The sequence below is a fragment of the Gopherus flavomarginatus genome, chromosome 6 (genome assembly GCF_025201925.1).
Source record: "Gopherus flavomarginatus isolate rGopFla2 chromosome 6, rGopFla2.mat.asm, whole genome shotgun sequence".
Classification (NCBI taxonomy): domain Eukaryota; kingdom Metazoa; phylum Chordata; order Testudines; family Testudinidae; genus Gopherus; species Gopherus flavomarginatus.
In genome coordinates this window covers 139,646,949-139,665,922 of record NC_066622.1, presented here as the reverse complement: position 1 = coordinate 139,665,922, position 18,974 = coordinate 139,646,949, and the positions used below count along the sequence as shown (strand labels likewise).

At 50.4% G+C, this 18,974-nt stretch overlaps 1 protein-coding gene across 5 annotated transcripts in view; it reads left to right on the top strand.

Moving 5' to 3' along the window:
• HPSE2 (heparanase 2 (inactive)) overlaps positions 1 to 18,974 on the top strand; it is a 319,425-nt gene that overhangs the window by 270,492 nt on the left and 29,959 nt on the right. For 3 of the 5 annotated variants that reach the window (XM_050958814.1, XM_050958813.1, XM_050958811.1), the window contains 2 exons: positions 12,897 to 13,003; positions 14,286 to 14,400. The exons of 1 other annotated variant lie outside the window; for it this stretch is intronic. In XM_050958814.1, coding sequence (XP_050814771.1) covers positions 12,897 to 13,003; positions 14,286 to 14,400 — 222 coding nt within the window. The remainder of the gene's footprint in view (positions 1 to 12,896; positions 13,004 to 14,285; positions 14,401 to 18,974) is intronic. One more of the 5 variants, XM_050958815.1, reaches the window with a different exon arrangement.

Below are 18,974 nucleotides of genomic sequence, written 5' to 3'. Positions count from 1 at the left end.
GGTAACCTGAAACACCTGACCAGAGGACCAATCAGGAAACAAGACTTTTTCAAATCTGGGTGGAGGGAAGTTTATGTGTGAGTTCTTTGTTCTTTGTCTTGTGTCTGACCCTCTCGGCTCTGAGAGTGATCTTTCTGTCTCCTGGCTTTCTAATCTCTGTTTCCAAGTTGTAAGTACAAGAATAGTAAGACAATAATAGGTTTATATTGTTTTCTTTTGTATTTACATGTGTGTAGTTGCTGGAATGTTTAAATTGTATTCTTTTTTGGATAAGGCTGTTTATTCATTTTTTCTTTTAAGCAAATGACCCTGTATTTGTCACATTAATACAGAGAGACCATTTTTATATATTTTTCTTTCTTATATAAAGCTTTCTTTTTAAGACCTGTTGGAGTTTTCTTTAGTGGGGACTCCAGGGAATTGAGTCTGCAGCTCACCAGGGAATTGGTGGGAGGAAGAAGTCAGGGGGAAAATCTCTTTGTGTTAGATTTACTAAGCCTGACTTTGCATACCCTCTGGGTAGGGGGAAGGGAGATTAGCTATCTCGGTACTTGTGTTTTCCAGGACTAGAAACAGGGAGGGTGGAGTCCCTCTGTTTAGATTCACGGAGCTTGCTTCTGTATATCTCTCCAGGAACCCAGGGAGGGAACACCCGGGGGGGGAAGGGGAATGGTTTATTCCCCTTTGTTGTGAGACTCAAGGAATCTGAGTCTGGGGGTCCCCCAGGGAAGGTTTTGGGGAGACCACAGTGCGCCAGGCACTGTATAGATTCCTGGCTGGTGGCAGCTTTACCAGGTGCAAGCTGGTAACTAAGCTTGGAGGTTTTCATGCTAACACCCATATTTTGGACGCTAAGGTCCAGATCTGGGAAAAATGTTATGACATGGTGGCAGCGGTGGGAGAGGTTTACCCCTTCTCCAGGGACTAACATTCTGGACTTTGTAAGCAACCTACAAAACACCCTCCGACACTCTTTAGCCCTTGCTAAAGAGAGCCTAAAGGATGCTCAGGAAGAGCAAAAGGCCTGGTATGACAAACATACCAGAGAACATTCCTTCAAGGTAGGAGACCAGGTTATGGTCTTGAAGGCGCAACAGGCCCATAAGATGGAAGCATCATGGGAAGGGCCATTCACGGTCCAAGAGCGCCTGGGAACTGTGAACTACCTCATAGCATTTCCCAATTCCTCACTAAAGCCCAGAGTGTACCATGTTAATTCTCTCAGAGCCGAGAGGGTCAGACACGAGACAAAGAACAAAGAACTCACCCACAAACTTCCCTCCACCCAGATTTGAAAAAGTCTTGTTTCCTGATTGGTCCTCTGGTCAGGTGTTTCAGGTTACTGGTGTTACCCCTTTACAGGTAAAAGAACATTAACCCTTAGCTATCTGTTTATGACAGGCCCGGCTCTGCCTTCTGGGCTGCTGCTCTCCCCTTAACTCTGCCCTATTGTGGCTCAGGCAGCCCCGGCTCACACTGAGGATGGGCCCCCAGGTTCCTGGCTCCCCCATTGGCCTGCCTGCCCTGTCAATTATGCTGACCTGAAGTCTTGGCCTCTCTCCATTGGGCCTGGGGACTGTCAGTCTCAGGATCCTGATTCATTTTCAGGCCTTCCCCCTTCTTTTGGTATTGTGAGAGGCCAACCAAAAAACCCCCCTGAGTTTCAGTGAGGGACCAACAGCCCTGTGCACATGGAAGGGGGGCAAAGGGAGCCAGGAACAGGGCCGCCCATCTCCAGAGCTCCTAACCACACCGAGCAGAGAGCAGAGCCTTGGTCTTGACACGCCTGGCAGCACCTGGGAAGAGGAGGCCAGGGGGCTTCCGAAAACAGATCAGGCCAGATAAAAACCTGAGCTCTCTCTTTGGTCCAAGTGCATGTTTGTGACCAAGGGAAACACAGTGGGGTCGCAGTTCCACGGGGCCAGGCTCGGGTGTGTTTTGGTAGCATGGTTGTTATTAATGCAGTTCCAGCAGTTACTGCTAGCATGATTCTAGCACAGGTGTCCTTGGTCATTGTGAACAGCGATTTGTTTTCTCCTTGGCAGCCATGTGGTGACTGACTGTGCTATAAACCCCGGCTATCCTCTGCCTGCTGTGTCCGAGTGGCTAGCACGAGTCTCAGGAACTATTCCTGTCCATGCTGAGCAGGCAGACAGGGCTATGGCGTGCTAGCAATGGCTGTGCGGGAAATGTGTGTTGAGCAGGGAGCTAGCCGGCTTCAGCTGTAGTGCGGAGAGGGCTCTAGCGCTGCATGCTCAGTTGCGAGCCCCACAATAAAAACAGGACACCTTCAAATGGGAGACTCCGAAGAAGGGGCTACGCACTTGCTAAAGGGACTGGAGGACGTGTTGTCTCTGTTCCGTGTGGGTTTTTATACCACTCGTCACTGCTCTGCCTGACTATCGCCGTTCTTGTCTGGAGAGACTCGCGGGGCCACAGGAAAGGGACTTGAGGAGCTGTGCAGCAAAGTGGGAGGGACAATCGCTGACCATGGCAAGAAATAACCCTAGCGTGCTCCTGCCACTGGAGAGGTTGGTGGTGAGAGCCAGTGAATGGGCACAAGGAGCACAGCAGGGACGGTATGGATCACCAGATGCTGGGCTGGGTGCAGGCAGGGAGGATGTACGGCTCTGCTGGCTCTGGGTGCAGGGAGGGGCTCATTCCCGCTTCGCTCAGGAAGGCTCCAGGGGGCCGTCAGAGGGAACAAATGGCCATATGGAGGGAGACAGTCAAGGGAGGCATTTTCAGAGGTGGGAAACGAGATCCAAACCTGAAGAACTGGGGTGTCACCGGAGAGCTTGGGCAGTGTCGCATGCCATTACAACTGCCCCAGCATTGCTCCTCTTTGCAGCGTGAGCAGCCACTGGGAGTACGCGCAGGGACCTGGAAACGCCGGCAGGGACAGGGCTCGCAGGGGCTTGAGTCTTGGGAAGCCTGGAGGAGCTGCTGGAGTCCTCTGGGAATTCTAGCGCAGCTGAGAGCACGCAGAGCTGGGTGCTAATGGGCTGCAGCTTCACTGGGAGTGAGTGCATCCTGCCGGCCGATTAGCACAGCTGTGCTCAGACACTCTCCTGTTTTATTGCTTCCTCTCTGCTCAGGAAGGTGGTGGGCTTAGATAATTATAGGCAGAATGCCAGCACCTCTGGGCCTTCCGTCAGGGATGCTGACTCTCACAGGCTGCGAGAGAAGCGGCTCAGCGCTGGCGTCCTTGACATTTTCCTGGGATCCCAGTCCAGCCATATGTTCCATCCACCCACACTGGCCCAGGAACACAAATGCTCGTGGTTCTCTGGGGTTTGCAAACATCTAGTGACCACAGTGCTCAGGGCCCTGCCTGGAGGAGCTGGGAAATCTGGAGAGAAGCCTCTGTGCTGGGCACAGGAGGGTGTTCCTGTCATGGGAGGGGAGCTCCTGGCTGTCTGAAATGTCCATCACACCTCACATCTCTTAGGGGTTTGTACTGATACTCCCAGGAGCTCCTTAGCCCAGGCCTGGGCAGGACTTCTCCAACTTTATCCTTGAGGGCAACAGTGGTGGGGTCAAGAGTGAGCTGGCCCCTGGAAGGGGTACCCCCGCCAACTATAAACGCTTCCCTTAGAGTGTTCCCATCCACTCCAATGATGCAGCCAACAAAGCAGCTTCTGCACTGACTCTTCTCTGGACCCCGGCGCCCCAGCTTTCCTTTCCTTGGTTCCTGCTCTGCCTTCGGCTCAGGTCTGATACAGAAGCTCCATTTCTGGGGGCTCTTGTGCTCCAGCACCTGCCACAAGGCCCTGGCACCCTGAGATTTGGGATCTAAGCCCCTAGGTTTTTTTTGTAAACTGCTGCCTACTTGGCATCTATATGCAGCCTCCATTCCTATCACCTTGGTGCCATCACAGTCTTGAAATGCCAGTAACGGCATGTTCGCGGCTGGCTGGTGCCTGGGCTGGGGTGCTCTGGTGCCACAGATCTACTCTGCACCCTGCTAGTGGAGTTGGTAGCGTCTCTTGCATTCGGGCTCAGTGCCTGACTCAGCATTCCCGGGCTGCGAGCATCTCCCTCGATACACAGGGACCTTTCCTCTCTGGGCTGAGTCTGGCATCTCGAGGGGAAGAACGGCTGCTCAGAGGCTTCAAACCCTGCCAGCATGGCACCTCCTCTCAGCTCAGAGAGAGTCCAGGCCTGAGGAAAAGCTGCTCTCTCGCTGTTTGATCTGTGACGGCAGGAAGCTCTGTCCTTGGGGGCTTTGACTGTGTGAGAATCAGCCTTTTTGTCTCCTTTGGGCCCAGCTGAGTGGACCGTCTCCCATTGTGGCACATGATTTGTGCTGTGCTGGGGAGGGGCCAGGGTTACGCTGAAAAGGAGGCGGAGTGAGATGCTCTGAGGGGCCTGGAGGAGAGTGGTGTAGCTTGGTGTGCTGTCAGGAGGTTGCTCAGGCGAGGGGTAGAGCCTGTGGAAGGAGATGCGGGGAGCAGGGCTGGGTGGCGATGGAGGAAAGGGTTCAGTTACCTGACAGGTGAGGGCAAGGACAAAAAGAGGCGAGGAGGCAGCGCAGGGACCAGAAGGGCGGGTTGGGGGGGTGATGTGGTTGGAGCAGCAGCAGGGTGTTTGAAAGACTGAGAGGAGCAGTGTGTGAGAGACTGGAAAGCCCTGCAGGAGAACATGGGAAATTTCGGGGGGGAGGGGTTGTGAAAAGCATGTATGACTCAGTTTCCTCATTCACTTTCGTACTGGTACCAAAGGGGTTAATTTCTTTCCAGAGATGGGGGGTTAAATGATGAATTGTCCAGGTGTGGATCATGCCAGGTTGGTATGAATGGACGTGAGCATGTGACTGAAGTTACCATGGAGACAGCCAGCCCAGGGGACCTGTTGGATGCAGCTGGACAATTACCTGTGTGACCACAGCCCGTCCCCTTCCTGAACCCGTGTGTCGGGGGATGGGTAGTACACATAAAAACAGCAACCCGGGTGTAAGACAAAGGACCAAGCCCCAGGCACTGGGAAGGGGGCAGGAATCCAGCTCTCCAGTGCTCTGGGCAGAATAAGGCCAGGGAGGTTAGCTGCAAGCAGGCCACCTGCCTGCCCGTCCATCCAGCGCAACGTGGGGCTGCCTAACTGAGTGAAGAGAAACTGGCCAGTTAGGCCGGGGCCTTTCCACTGACTGTCCCTAAATACTGAATTCCAGCTAACTAATAAACACGGTCTGGCTTAGAAAAGTCTGTCCAAGGTCACTGCAGATGCCTGTTGGCTGGCTTGTTCCCAGGAAGGGCAGGCTCCAAGCCTGCTGAAAGAGTCCTAGTGAGACCAGAGGTGCTGGGGCCAGGACCCCAGGCGGGGAGTGATGGGGCAGGCAAAGTGGGGTACGTCTAACAACATTCTGGGGCCTCCCAGCCTCCCGCTGGAGCCTGGCTCGACAGACCTGGGCTAGCAGGGCTCTATTAGCCATGTGGTCAGCACACTGAAGTTGCCACTCGGGCTCTGACATCCACGCCCTCCCTAGGCTTCGGAGGCCAAACTCCTGCCTGAGCTGGCATGTCAAGGCACTGTCTACACAGCTGTTTCTAGAGCGCTAGTCTGCCAGCCCAGGTTGGGATGCTCGCTCCCACGGGCTCCAAAACGCTGTGTAAATGTATCTGTGGGGCCCAGGGCCTAATGCAGCGGTTCCCAAACTGTGGGTCACAATGCATGGGGTCACAGTGTTCCCTAGTGTGTCATTTTGCGCCGCACAGCATGACCTCGCATGTATGGAGTGTGCAAGGTCACAGTGCATGGAGGATGCCATTTTGCTTTTCAAAATGGCATCTCCATGAGGCCAGAGGCCGCGCTATGCAGAGGAAGCTATTTTGCTCTTCAAAATAACGTCCTCCATGTTCAAATGGGGCAGCGCAGTCACAAAGTCTGCGAGCCCCCGACCTAGCTTTAAAAGAGGGAGGCTCTCCGAGAGGAACAGCGCAACCTGCAGATACGTGACTCCCTGCTGGGGCTTGGCTCATCTCTAGAACAGCTGCCTAGGGCCTAATCCTGCATGGGTGTAAATCAGGGGCTGCAATGGAATGACAACAATGCACAATCCGGCGTCTGCCAGGCAAGGGCAGTAACACCCCAGGAATTCCAAGAAAACATCGGAGAGCAGGTTTGACACTAAGTCAGGCTCTCAAAACCAGCTGACAAGGGAGCGGCTCCTTTGCCAAGGCTCAGGTGCCCGAACCCTGCAGGCAGAAGATGCCGTGTGCTTGTTGCTGAGTCATACCAGCAGCTGGGGACAGTTAGTTCCAGCCACGATACCACAAGGATTGGCGCCCCTCTCTCCAGTGAGAGGGAACAAGGGTTTGGGGCAGAGAGGACGTGCAGGGAAACCCTCGGCCCAGCCACGCGGAGGTTGGAGTTTCGGTGCAGTGTCTGAGTTAGTATAGAACTGAACCCCAGGAGGGAGGGTCATGTGGATTGCGGGTGGGCAGGTGGAGCATGGGTGATTTATTAAGAGCAAGGTATGAAGTCCACCTGCTTACAGCAGAGCTCACCAACCTCATTCACATCGTCCTGTGCTATGTGCTGGGAAGGAGTCGCCAGGGCGAAGGGCAGGTGGTGCTGCTGCTCTCCCTGATGCTCTCCCACTGTGACGTCGCTGGGGGGTATGGGCTGAACTGGTCCGTGCCCCTCCCTCTCTGCCAGTGCCAGACACTTTGGGGCTGCGTCAGGCAGGTGTGAATAACACCTTCCTGTGAAAGCCTGGCCCCTGCTGACCCTGGAGGGATCCACCTGGACCAGGGCTGAATCTGGACCTGGGAGACTGCTGCCGCTGCAGCCCAGCATTCAGTGTGTGTGTAGTTCAGGGGGAGGGATGGGACGAAGACCTGGCTGGGGTCCCTGACACCATCTGCTCTGCTCTGCCCTTCTTCGAGATCCTACTCCGGGTGCGCCAACATCCCTGCGCAGGATTGGGAAATCTTTCCCTCAGCAGTGTCCAGTTGAATGTTCTCCTCTGCCCCCCAAGAGCATGCAGTGTGGGGCCACCCCAGCCACCGGCCAGTTTCTGTTGACCATCCTACCGACAGCTGGACCTCGTTGGTGTCCCTTCTTTGTAGCCAGCAAATATAGTGCCCATCTTTTAGAAAGGGAAGAAAGAAAACCTGGAGAACTACAGACTGGTCAGCCTCACTTCAGTCCCTGGCAAAATCATGGAGCAGGTCCTCAAGGAACCCATTCTGAAGCACCTGGAGGAGAGGAAGATGATCAGGAACAGTCAGCATGGATTCACCAAGGGCAAGTCATGCCTGACCAACCTGATTGCCTTCTATGATGAGATAACTGGCTCTGTGGACATGGGGAAAGCAGTGGGTGTGATATATCTTGACTTTAGCAAAGCTTTTGATACAGTCTCCCACAGTATCTTGCCAGCAAGTTAAAGAAGTATGGGCTGGATGAATGGACTATAAGGTAGATAGAAAGCTGGCTAGATTGTCGGGCTCAACTGGTAGTGATCAATGGGTCCATGTCTAGTTGGCAGCCGGTATCAAGCAGAGTGCCTCAGGGGTCAGTCCTGGGGCTGGTTCTGTTCAACATCTTCTTCATTAATGATCTGGACGATGGGATGAATTGCACCCTCAGCAAGGTCACAGATGATTCTAAGCTGAAGGGAGAGGTAGATAGGCTGTAGGGTAGGGATAAGGTCCAGAGTGACCTAGACAAACTGGAGGACTGGGCCAAAAGAAATCTGATGAGGTTCAACAAGGACAAGTGCAGAGTCCTGCACTTAGGAAGGAAGAATCCCATGCACTGCTACAGGCTGGGGACCGACTGGCTAAGCAGCAGTTCTTTAGAAAAGGACCTGGGGATTACAGTGGACAAGAAGCTGGATATGAGTCAACAGTGTGCCCTTGTTACCAAGAAGGCCAAGGGCATATTGGGCTGCATTAGTAGGAGCATTGCCAGCAGATCAAGGGACGTGATTATTCCCCTCTATTTGCACTAGTGAGGCCACACCTGGAGTACTGTGTCCAGTTTTGGGCCCCCAACTACAGAAAGGATGTGAAAAAATTGGAGCGAGTCCAGCAGAGGGTTACAAAAATGATTAGGGAGCTGGGGCACATGACTTACAAGGAGAAGCTGAGGGAACTGGAGTTACTTAGTCTGCGGAAGAGAAGAGAGAGGGGATTTGATAGCAGCCTTCAACTACCTGAAGCGGGGTTCCAAAGAGAATGGAGCTCAGCTGTTCTCAGTGATGGCAGATGACAGAACAAGGAGCAATGGTCTCAGGTTGCAGTGGGGGAGGTCTAGGTTGGATATTAGGAAACACTATTTCACTAGGAGGGTGGTGAAGCACTGGAATGGGTTCCCTAGGGAGGTGGTGGAATCTCCTTCCTTAGAGGTTTTTAACGTCAGGCTTGACAAAGCCCTGGCTGGGATGATTTAGTCTGTGTTGGTCCTGCTTGGAGCAGGGGGTTGGACTTGATCTTCTATGATTCTATCTCAGCTTGCAGAGGTCCTGCCAGAGCAATCAGAGCCCCCTGCTCTGGAGATTCATGTCTGTGCTGCATAAAGGAAGGACAGAGAAGCATGCAGCAAAGGACTCGCTGTCAGTACAGAGGCACTCGACCCTCTTGTGCCGACATTGGCTTCAGCAGCAACAACCCTTACACCAGCAGCACTAGCTCAGAGCTACCCCAGCACAACTGCAAGCAGCCTCCAATGCCCCCTGCTTGCCTCTGTCCACCTCAGTACCGCAGCAACTTTAAAGACTTCAGCTTCCACTTCTGCATTGGCAGTGCTGGTACTACTTGAGGCATCCTTTATGTCACAGGAGGAAATCAGGATTACTCCTGAGCCAGTCACCTATTGTACAAGCCTCTCCTGCCTCAGTTTCCCCAAGATTTTCAGTGCCACAATAGACAAAAATGCCAGTCATGAAAATTGCCTTAAGATCTCCTGCTCCTGGCTCAGGGAGCCTACCACTCGTCATCAAGTTATTTCACCTCGCAGAGCAGCCCCTTCCATTCAGTGCTTTTCTTCAGCTTCTGCATCAGATAAGGCTAGTAGGCAGCTCTCTCCTATCCCAGCTAAGAGATATACACACCACAGAAACCACCTTCTTGGGTTTCTCCAGTTAGGAGCCGCTCACATTATATTCAGTTACCTCCATAGATGTGAGAAATTCTGTGCCTTATTCCTATGGATACCAGTCCTGGCCTTTCTGGCCTGCTTGCATAGTTTGGGTCAATAGTTTCCTGCTATCTCTGCTTTGAGGGGCAGTTTCCCTACAACAGGCTGTCTGCAGTCAGCCTGTTCTCCACAGAAATCTTTGGTTATGGAGTAGCAACCTCTATTTGAGGAAGGAGAGCCACCCACTCACAGTGGACCTTCTACTGCAGAACACGTTGCCTCTTCCAATGAGGCCACAGTGTCTGCTGTTCCTTCCACAGTAGATGGCTTTCAGGCTTTTCAAGAATTTCTAAAGAGAATGGCAGAGATGTTAGAAATTCCGCTGGAGCTTGTGCAGGAAAAGTCATACAAACTGTTTGACATCCTCCAACCTTCTACTCAAAATAAGGTGCCTCTGCCTTTTAAAGAAGGTATCCTTGAACCAGCTAAGGAGTTATGGGCAACATCACCTTTGTGTTGGCAACATCTGAATGAGCAGCTTGAAAATATCAGGTTCCTCCTTAGAGGTATGAGTATTTTTATAGTCACCCAGCTCCATCTTCATTTGTAATCACAACTCTTAATAAACATCCAAGTAGCTTTCAAGAGCTACTCCAAAAGAGAAGGAACCGAAAAAGTGGATCTTTATGAGAGAAAGGATTTACTCCTTGGCCTCTCTTCAAATGAGAATTTCCAATTATCAAGCAATGTTGGCCAAGTGTAATAACATACAATGGGACAAAGTGGCAGGTTTTCAAGATAAACTTCCTTCTGATTTAAGGAAGTTTCCTCCTTTCTGCTCTGAAGGCATGTTAATTGCTAAACTTCTTTGCCAGCAGCACTGGACTCAGTGGATATAGGAGCTGGTCAGTGGCGTTGGGTAGGGAGATTCTTAGCTTTCTGCATCGGTCCAACTCCAGTACCCAGACAGCCAAGTGAAATATGGTGAGGATTATTTAAAATTTTATTCACCATGTATAAAGTTCTACTAATCCCAAAATATCAGACACGTTATCCACTAGGTCAATGAATGTATCAGACTGTGCCCAAATACACACTTACAGCCAGTTCTTATTAACTAATCTAAGATTTATTGACAAGAAAGAGTGCTTATGGGTAAAAGGTTATTATACATACAGATATGAATAAAGCTCTTAGGTCAGTTTCATAGTCGAGATGGTGAAGTGCTGAATTGCAGAAGTTCTTTCAGAATCATTTCCATCGGCTATAATCTGATAGACTGTCTGTGTGCACAGTCTGTATAAATTCTGCCATGAGAAATAGCAGGGTGATCCAGACCAGTGCTGGAGACCTCAGTCTTGCGATTCAAGCTTCCCTGGGCCAAGCTTAAGCAGATCTGAGATGACAGGATCAGGCTCTAGAGTTCTTTTATCAACCTCTGGCAGGCTACTGTAGCCTCTTGAGACAGATAACATAGCAGGTAAAGAATGGGTAATATACATTGTGACTTTGAAGTCAATTCCTATTTCCTACATGCACACAGGTAATTAGTTGCACTGATTAGCAGAAGGCGATTAACCATTCCAGCAGTTCAGAGACAGTTTACTACAAACTTCCCAGAGAAATAGAGACAATGACATTATTACACCACATTTCATTTAATTGCTAATATTCCCTTTGATCTCTAAATCAATAGACTATAGTAGCAGCCAGGAATTGAAATTTAGCATCTACAAGCTAATCTGGTTACATTGTTAACATCTAACAAGATACAGGTAAACACAGACAAATACAATTAGTATTTTCCTCTAATTCGCTAATGATAGGGAACTCTCGTCCATTTCACGTGGCTTTGCTGACTGTTTGCCACTTCAGTACTTCTCTAATATGTTCTGGAAGGTTGGGCCCATAGCCTCGCTGGCTCAGCGTCACCCTTGCCTTACAGTATTGTGGCTTTTGAGATGTGGATGTGTACGTGGATCCCAGGCCCCACACTCCAGCCCCACAGCTGGGAGTCTGACCCTTCAGGCCCTGGGTGAGGAAGGAACTGGCTGGCAGTTGGGGTCGCCCCACCCTGCAGGCTCTCAGGGAGGGGAGGGGAGCACGAGAGCCTGACGGATGCTGCAGAGCGAGAAATTTCCGAACTCCTGTGCAGAGGCAGGAGGAGCATCAGTGGGATCCTCGTGCCCAGCCCAGCCCGAAGGACCCACACTTGCTGCCAGCTGTGTGTGGCATTCTTTCAGGAGGAGGCTTCTGAGCCCATGGGGCACAGCTCTCTACTGGGGGAGATTTAGCAGATTGCCTCAGAGGCAGGGAAATCCCCTCAATCGTCTCTCCAATTGGGGGTGGGGATCCCTGAGTGCTCCCTGTGCACATCCTAGATCTGGCCTCACAGGACTGGAAACTGCCCGTGCTTTGCCTGACTGTCCCTGCACCTATTGCCCCCCTGGCTCCTTTTTGAGTGGGGTGAATCATCCACTGTCTGATGCCTGTGTCACCGGGCCATCATGGGTCACCACTGAGAATACCAAATTCAGGACAAACTGCTGAGAAATAGGGCAGACACACCCCAAAACTAGTGGTTATTCTCCCACGAGAAAAGCAGTTTCCTTAGGCATTCCAGTCCTTGTATCACCACCAAAAACACTAGACTTAAAGATGAGTGGTTCTTTAAAACCAATTTTATCAAATAAAAGGTTCTTCTGATCCCAAAGGACCAGCCACACACCTAGGTCAATATACAATCCAGATCTTACCCAATAATTATGCTGTTGCCAATCCTTTCCTATCTAAAATCTAAAGGTTTATTTATAAAAAGAAGGAAAGACAGGTGAGAGTTAAAATTGGTTAAAGGAATCAAACACATACAATAATTGCAGAGTTCTTGGTTCAGGCTTGTAGCAGTGATGGAATAAACTGATGGCTTAAGTCAAGTCTCTGGTTGCTTCCAAATCATTGGAAAGTTCTCGATCCCTTGGTTAGATGCTCCCATTAGTATAAGTCCATAGTCCAGAGGCTTGGGCAGGAAAGGGGCAAAATGGAGATGTTTCCAGCACCTAGTATAGCTTCTGCCATGTGGCGGGAAACTCATTGTTTCAAACAAAGCCCTCAGCACAGCTAGTGGAAAATTACAGATAAAAGGTGGAGTCTGCAGTCACATGGCCATGCCTGATTTCTCTTAGTCCCAGTAAAAGTCATTACCTATACCCCAAACAGCAGGTTCTTCACAGGAAATTTCATTCAGGGTAGGTCAGTGTCTTCCATTGTGAATTAAATGTTCCTTGATGAGCCACTTAATTTGAATAGTCCCTCTAAGATGTGCAGGCTAAACACCTTGTTGGTGTTTCCCAGAAGCAAACACATTAGAATTCCAGGTATAGAGCCAATACTCATAACGTCAAATACAAAAATGATACATGCATGCAAATAGCATAATCCTATTCAGCGAATCATAATCTTCCCATAGACACCTTACTTGACAAGTTTTGTAGAAGATTTGTTGCAATTATATAACAGTGGTAGAAACAATGATCTCCATGGTCGTATTTTAATCAGCTAACGTCACAGCCTGTGCACATTTTCACCCTCTGCTGTGTCAGGCAGGTTGATAATATAGCTGCCCTCTGGCATCCCCAGTGGCTCAGCCAGGCTCTGTGCTCCCGTTCTCAGTTCTGTGGCAGGCTGCTGCTGTGCAATCTTCTGCTGTGGCCGGTTGTTCTCAGACTGGTCCAGGGCCCAGGCAGTGTGGTGACTTGTACCCTGTGGCAGAGGGATGGGATGACGGTCTCCTGCTCTTTTTGTTTTGTGAACAGGTGGTAAATAGCTATGCACCTGGGAAGAAGATCTGGCTTGAAGGTATCGGAGCCACCTCAGCTGGAGGCATGAACAATCTCTCGGATTCGTACGCTGCTGGATTCCTGTGAGTTGGGTGTGGGAAGCACAGACACTCCTACAGTGCACTGTGTGCTGGGCAGCTGTCTCCATCTGGAACAGGCTCATCGCTCTGCTGTAAGTGCAGCTCTCCACTGCTCATGCTCTGCGCCGGAGCAGCTCTCGGTACTGCAGGCGAGGAGCTCTGGGTTAACAGTAGTGCGAACGAGAGATGAACCTGTCCCCCCTCCTGCCATGGGAGGTGCCTAACCAATGGAGACGGGAAAAGGGAACAGCCCTCCAGGTGCATGCCGTGCACAGGAATCAAAGTGTGGGACTATTCAGAACAGTCCGATTCCTGGAGCATCTCAGAGCTGGATGGTTCTACCCCTAATTCTGTAGTGAGAGGGGAGTAAAGCTGTTCCATTGCTTACCTTCTGACATGCTTGTCTGGCCACAGAGAGACCCACACCCCTCTTCCCCCAGCCTGTCCCTGGTTCCCCGGCTCTTTGCCCTCTTCCTTCAGGCTGCAGACGTGCTTTCTCACCTGCACTCACACCTTCATTTGTTCGCGGGGGCACAATCTCATCTGAAGGAAGCTTTGTAAGGCTCAGGTTTAGAACCCAGTTTCTTTACACCTTAGAAGCCCGAGGTGTTCATGGTTCCCAGGGTAGCTGGCTGGCATGACAGAGCAGCCTGTGGTCTCTTGCTGCGTAGCTCCAGTTCCTAGGGTTAGAGCTGACTGTAATAATTAGAGGGGTTTTTTCTGGGGAGAGTTGTAAGGTGTGTCTGTAGGTCTGTGATGCTTGGGAGGTGGAGGCATGTGCCAGGACAGCGTGGTGTGTGTGGGGACGTGATGGTTAGGGTTGTGCGCATGGGGTGTAATGATGTGGCTGTGTGTGTAGGGGTGATAGTGGGAGGGCCTATGGGCTCTGGTGATGGAGTTATGGATGAGCAGAACTGATGTGTGCAGGGGTATGGTGCTGTGGGATGCAGTGAGATGCTTGCGGGTGAGATGGGGTGGCAGGACTGGGGCATGGTGTATAGGGAGGGGAGAGGCGCTAGGATGCAGCTGGTACAAATTTTCTGAGATCCTTTAGTTCATCTATTTGGAACAATAAAGTGCTAGACATGGCTTCTGTCATAACGATCCCGTGAAACTGAGACATTAGCACCTTCATATATTTCCTTCTCTTGGAGCTAGTGCCCAGTGCAAGTTACTGGATAGTGGCCCCTGGGGCAGAAACATGCCTTTGAGGGTTTCTCGGCCAGCCACGCAGCAAGCCTGCTCCTTCGGCCACCTATAGACACAGCTCTCTTCCTCTTTCCAGGTGGCTGAACACCTTGGGCATGTTGGCCAACCAGGGCATCGAGGTGGTGATGCGACACTCGTTTTTTGACCATGGACATAATCACCTTGTGGACCAGAACTTTAACCCTTTGCCGGTAGGTGTGGGAGGAGGCTGCTGCTCCATCTGTCTGTCACTGATACACAAACACACACTCACTCTTGCGCACACACACACATGCAGTCTCTGTGATTCACCTTCTCAGCTTTGAAGTGGGGTGGATATTCTCTTCCCTTTCCTGTTCCCAGGTAGTAAATCAGAGAGAGAAGTTCTTGTCGTCTGTGCCCTTGACGCTTGGCTTCACCACAAAAACAATCCTGTGTGCAGTCGAGAATCCACTTCTCCTTGTGGCCTGTTTGAACTCCACTTGAAAATGAATTTTTCCAGATCGGTTTCTTTCAGTGCTAATAGGAGACATTAGTTAATGTCAGACACAACATGTTGAAAGCAGATGGGGCAGCTCTACCTCTGGAGCTGAAACTGTATCCAAAATAAGAGAGGCAGTGGAACTCAGGCGGCTGAACTTGAGAGACAGGCTAATGCTGCTGGCTAGTCGGGGGTGCCATGGGCAGGCAGAGTTGCACATGCAGCACCGGACTTTGAGAGGAGCAGAGTGAGGGGACAGCCCAAAGGAGGTACCTGGGTTCGGGAAGAAGGGAAAAGTGCTGTACAGAACAGAAGAACAGAAGAACAGGTGTACCGGGTCAGACCAAAGGTCCATCTAGCCCGGTATCTGTCTACCGACAGTGGCCAATGCCAGGTGCCCCAGAGGGAGTGAAGCTAACAGGCAATGATCAAGTGATCTCTCTCCTACCATCCATCTCCATCCTCTGATGAACAGAGGCTAGGGACACCATTCTTTACCCTTCCTGCTAATAGCCATTTATGGACTTAACCACCATGAATTTATCCAGTTCCCTTTTAAACATCATTATAGTCCCAGCCTTCACAACCTCCTCAGGTAAGGAGTTCCACAAGTTGACTGTGCACTGTGTGAAGAACTTCCTTTTATTTGTTTAAACCTGCTGCCTATTAATTTCATTTGATGACCCCTAGTTCTTGTATTATGGGAATAAGCAAATAACTTTTCCTTATCCACTTTCTCCACATCACTCATGATTTTATATATCTCTATCATATCCCCCCTTAGTCTCCTCTTTTCCAAGCTGAAGAGGCCTACCCTCTGTAATCTTTCCTCATATGGGACCCTCTCCAAACCCCTAATCATTTTAGTTGCCCTTTTCTGAACCTTTTCTAGTGCTAGAATATCTTTTTTGAGGCGAGGAGACCACATCTGTACACAGTATTCAAGATGTGGGCGTACCATGGATTTATACAAGGGCAATAATATATTCTCAGTCTTATTCTCTATCCCCTTTTTAATGATTCCTAACATCCTGTTTGCTTTTTTGACCGCCTCTGCGCACTGCATGGACATCTTCAGAGAACTATCCACGATGACGCCAAGATCTTTTTCCTGACTCCTTGTAGCTAAATTAGCCATCATATTGTATGTATAGTTGGGGTGATTTTTTCCAATGTGCATTACTTTAGAAACACAGGCTCAACGTATAGAGTGACCAGACCTCCAGAGAGCGCCAGACCCAGGGAGTTAGGGTTGGAATCAGTGCCCGATTTTAGATTTATAGAAATGAAGGCAAGAAACGTTCACAGAGCAGAGCAGTTCCCATTGATTCAGTGCAAAACCTCTCATTTGTAGCACTTCAGAAAGACTCAGGCAGCTGTCGTTCCAAGTGCACAGAACTCTAATAAAGAAACCGTATGTAAAAGTATTTTAAAGGGGCAGGTTTCCTTTTCATCTTTTCTCAGTCTAATAAATTCTGCACCTTGTAAGTGGAGAACTTGGCACCGCAGGGAGGTGTTCTGTATCTCCACGTAAAGGAATTTACAAGGCTGGTCCAGGGTACCAATCTGACAGCCCTGCCAGCAGGCCCTTGGAATGTGCAGTGGAGATCTGGGAATCATAAGGGAAGCCACTTCAGAGAGCTCGGCATTTGATAACAAAATCCTGCCAGTAAAAAGCAGGAGGTTTTACACTGTGCTGAGATCTTGGGGAGTGTCAGCGAAGGGTCAGAGCCTCTGCGAAGTGGGTTTGACAGTCTTCTCCCAGCTAATCAGCTGTTGAATCGTGCACCTCTGTTCTCGCATCATCAGGCATCAGTGGAAGACACGGGAGGTCTATGGTTTAGATTATTTCTCCCGAATTCATTGTGTGAGTAGTAGCAAAGTGACTCACTAAAGCAGAGGGGAATGCAATCCCATGTTGTCCATGCATCCTCAGCTCCCCATTGAACTTCACAATGTGCTCTGGGCTTCAGGAGGCCTGAGCAATATGCCCTAATGTGACCCAGACTGATCCCTCTTTCCTGGCCAGAGGGGAGTGAGTCTCCCTGGTCATTCATTCTTGAATCCTGTTTGAACTAAAACTGGCTCCTGGGGCAAATGCTTGATGGTTTTCCTCCAAAGACCCAATTTCTCTGGCCAAGCCTCAGCACCTCCATCCCCAGGTGACTCCAGGGCCTTTCCAGACTCCTGGTGAGAAGTTTCTTCTCCAGCCCAGAGCTTGACTTACTCTAAGGTCTAGGTAGCAGTGTGTTCATGGCCACTAGCCAGCCGGCTCAGCTGGAGCAGGGAGTAATTGCCTTGAGGAGCCCTCAGCAGAGGTTAAGATGGTGTGAGGTTATGAGCTCCAAGGGCAGGAGCTACAGGAATAACCCCTTGGCTGTTAAAGGCAGCACAGGACTTTAACATGGATTTTATTGCCATTTTAAAGATAATTCTTGTCATAAAGTAAGTGAGCTGCCATCCCCCCTGGAGTAATTGCTTATTCCCTCTCCCACATGCTTCAGAATTAATTCATTTCCCATGCTCCTATATCACCTTCCTGGATAGATTCTAATGTGTGCTTTGTAAAATAATTTCTTTTCACCCCTGTGGTTTAAAAGAGCCCGGGGCAGGTGAAAATTGTTAAAGAGTTTAAAAGCTGCAGACATGAAAAAGCCCAGCAAGACCAGACTTTGACATGGTTGTAGGTGTAGCTGCTGCTATTTCCCGTGGGAGCTATCCGCAAGATGAAAGCAGCTGAATGTACCTGTGCCGGGTAGCTGTGATGTGAAATATAATCCCCTCGTTAGCTGCAATGACAAAGACTTTTCCCCATGTAGCCTTTGTGTGCGTCAGCTGGCTGCTGAGAGAAGTGTAACATCAACTGCATGATCAATCACTGTGAATGGACCTGGCTGCTCATCAGCTGGCAGAGAACTTGGGTTGGGCTCTCCAGAGCAGCGCTTTTCTTCTTCTCTTTCCAGGCCACTGCCGATCCAGGCTTGTCAGATCAGGGTGCTGGTGCGTCAGGTCCTCGGATGCTGGGCTGAATGGATCCTTTTCCAACAGAGCAGCAAAGAGTCCTGTGGCACCTTATAGACTAACAGATGTAGCCTCTGCCCCCCTTCTGTGCTGTTCTCAGTAGCTGGGCTTCCCTTTCAGATCTAGGGATAAGCTAGTGATGGGAACAGTCTGACCGGTCACCTGTCATTCTACAGCGTATCAAACACAGAATCATCTGCTCTGTGCAGGCTAAATATTATTAGTGCCATTGACACAAGGGAACTGATCGTTTAAAATCCCTGAATCAGGACACTCAGAAGTGAATGTTCTCACACGCAACTCAGCCATGCTGCGCATTCTGCCTGTCTCGTCATGTAACATTTATTAGCATAGACAGGCATTTCAAACATGGCACAGGAAACCTCTCTGGGGGCTCTGAGCCCCTCTGGCCTGCTTGGCATAGCTGTGGGAATCTTAACTTTCCTGACTGATTTGGTTGTATTTAAACTCTCCTCCATGCTGCTGTGTTACTGTAATGTTCTCAGAAAAGACAAATGAAAAGGGCATGTACAGCTCCCCTTCGGCACGATGATTTTTGCCAGCATGCGGACTGTGCAGTTAAATCAGCAAGGAAAATCTCTCACGTAGGTATGGGCCTGGTAAAGAAACCCGCTCCTTCCCTGGTCACACTTGCTGTGGTGGATCAGTAAGGTGTGTGTGGGAAGTGCTCCTCTCCCGCACTGGCAGCATTTCTCCAACATGGAGAAGTCCCGGTGTTTGCTCAGGCTAGCTGCTCACCCAGCACAAAGTTCTAAACTCAGGCTGCTTCTCAGGTAAGGGCAGAAAGAACCCAGAGTAATGGTTGGAAGTGGAAGGTGCATTGTTTTCCACTCACCAGACTCCAGTGGCTGGACAGAGCCATCTGCTTTTTCAGAAAATCACCCTGGGGTGCAGCCAGCCCGAGGGGTTTCCTGAGAAAGTGAGCAGCCCCCAAGAGCAGAGGTTTGACCTGATCACCCACCTGGTTTACAGCAGCATGACCTGCAGCTCTGCAGAGTTCTTGGACAGAGACTGTTCTGCCCTGGGGATGCTGCTTCCCCGTCTCGCCGGGGAAGGTCGTGGGCTGTCGTGCAGATGAGACCGTCGTGTCTCAGGTTCTTCTACCTGAGGAAAGCACTTCAGAACATGCTCCAGCGTACACCCGTGAGTAGTCCCAGAAGAGAAGTACGCTCTGAAATGCTTTGCTGGCTGGGGGCTCCAGGGTTCCATTTCCGGAAGGGGCTTGTGGTAGTGAAGCAGTGCTGCTAGCTGTGCAGCATTGGA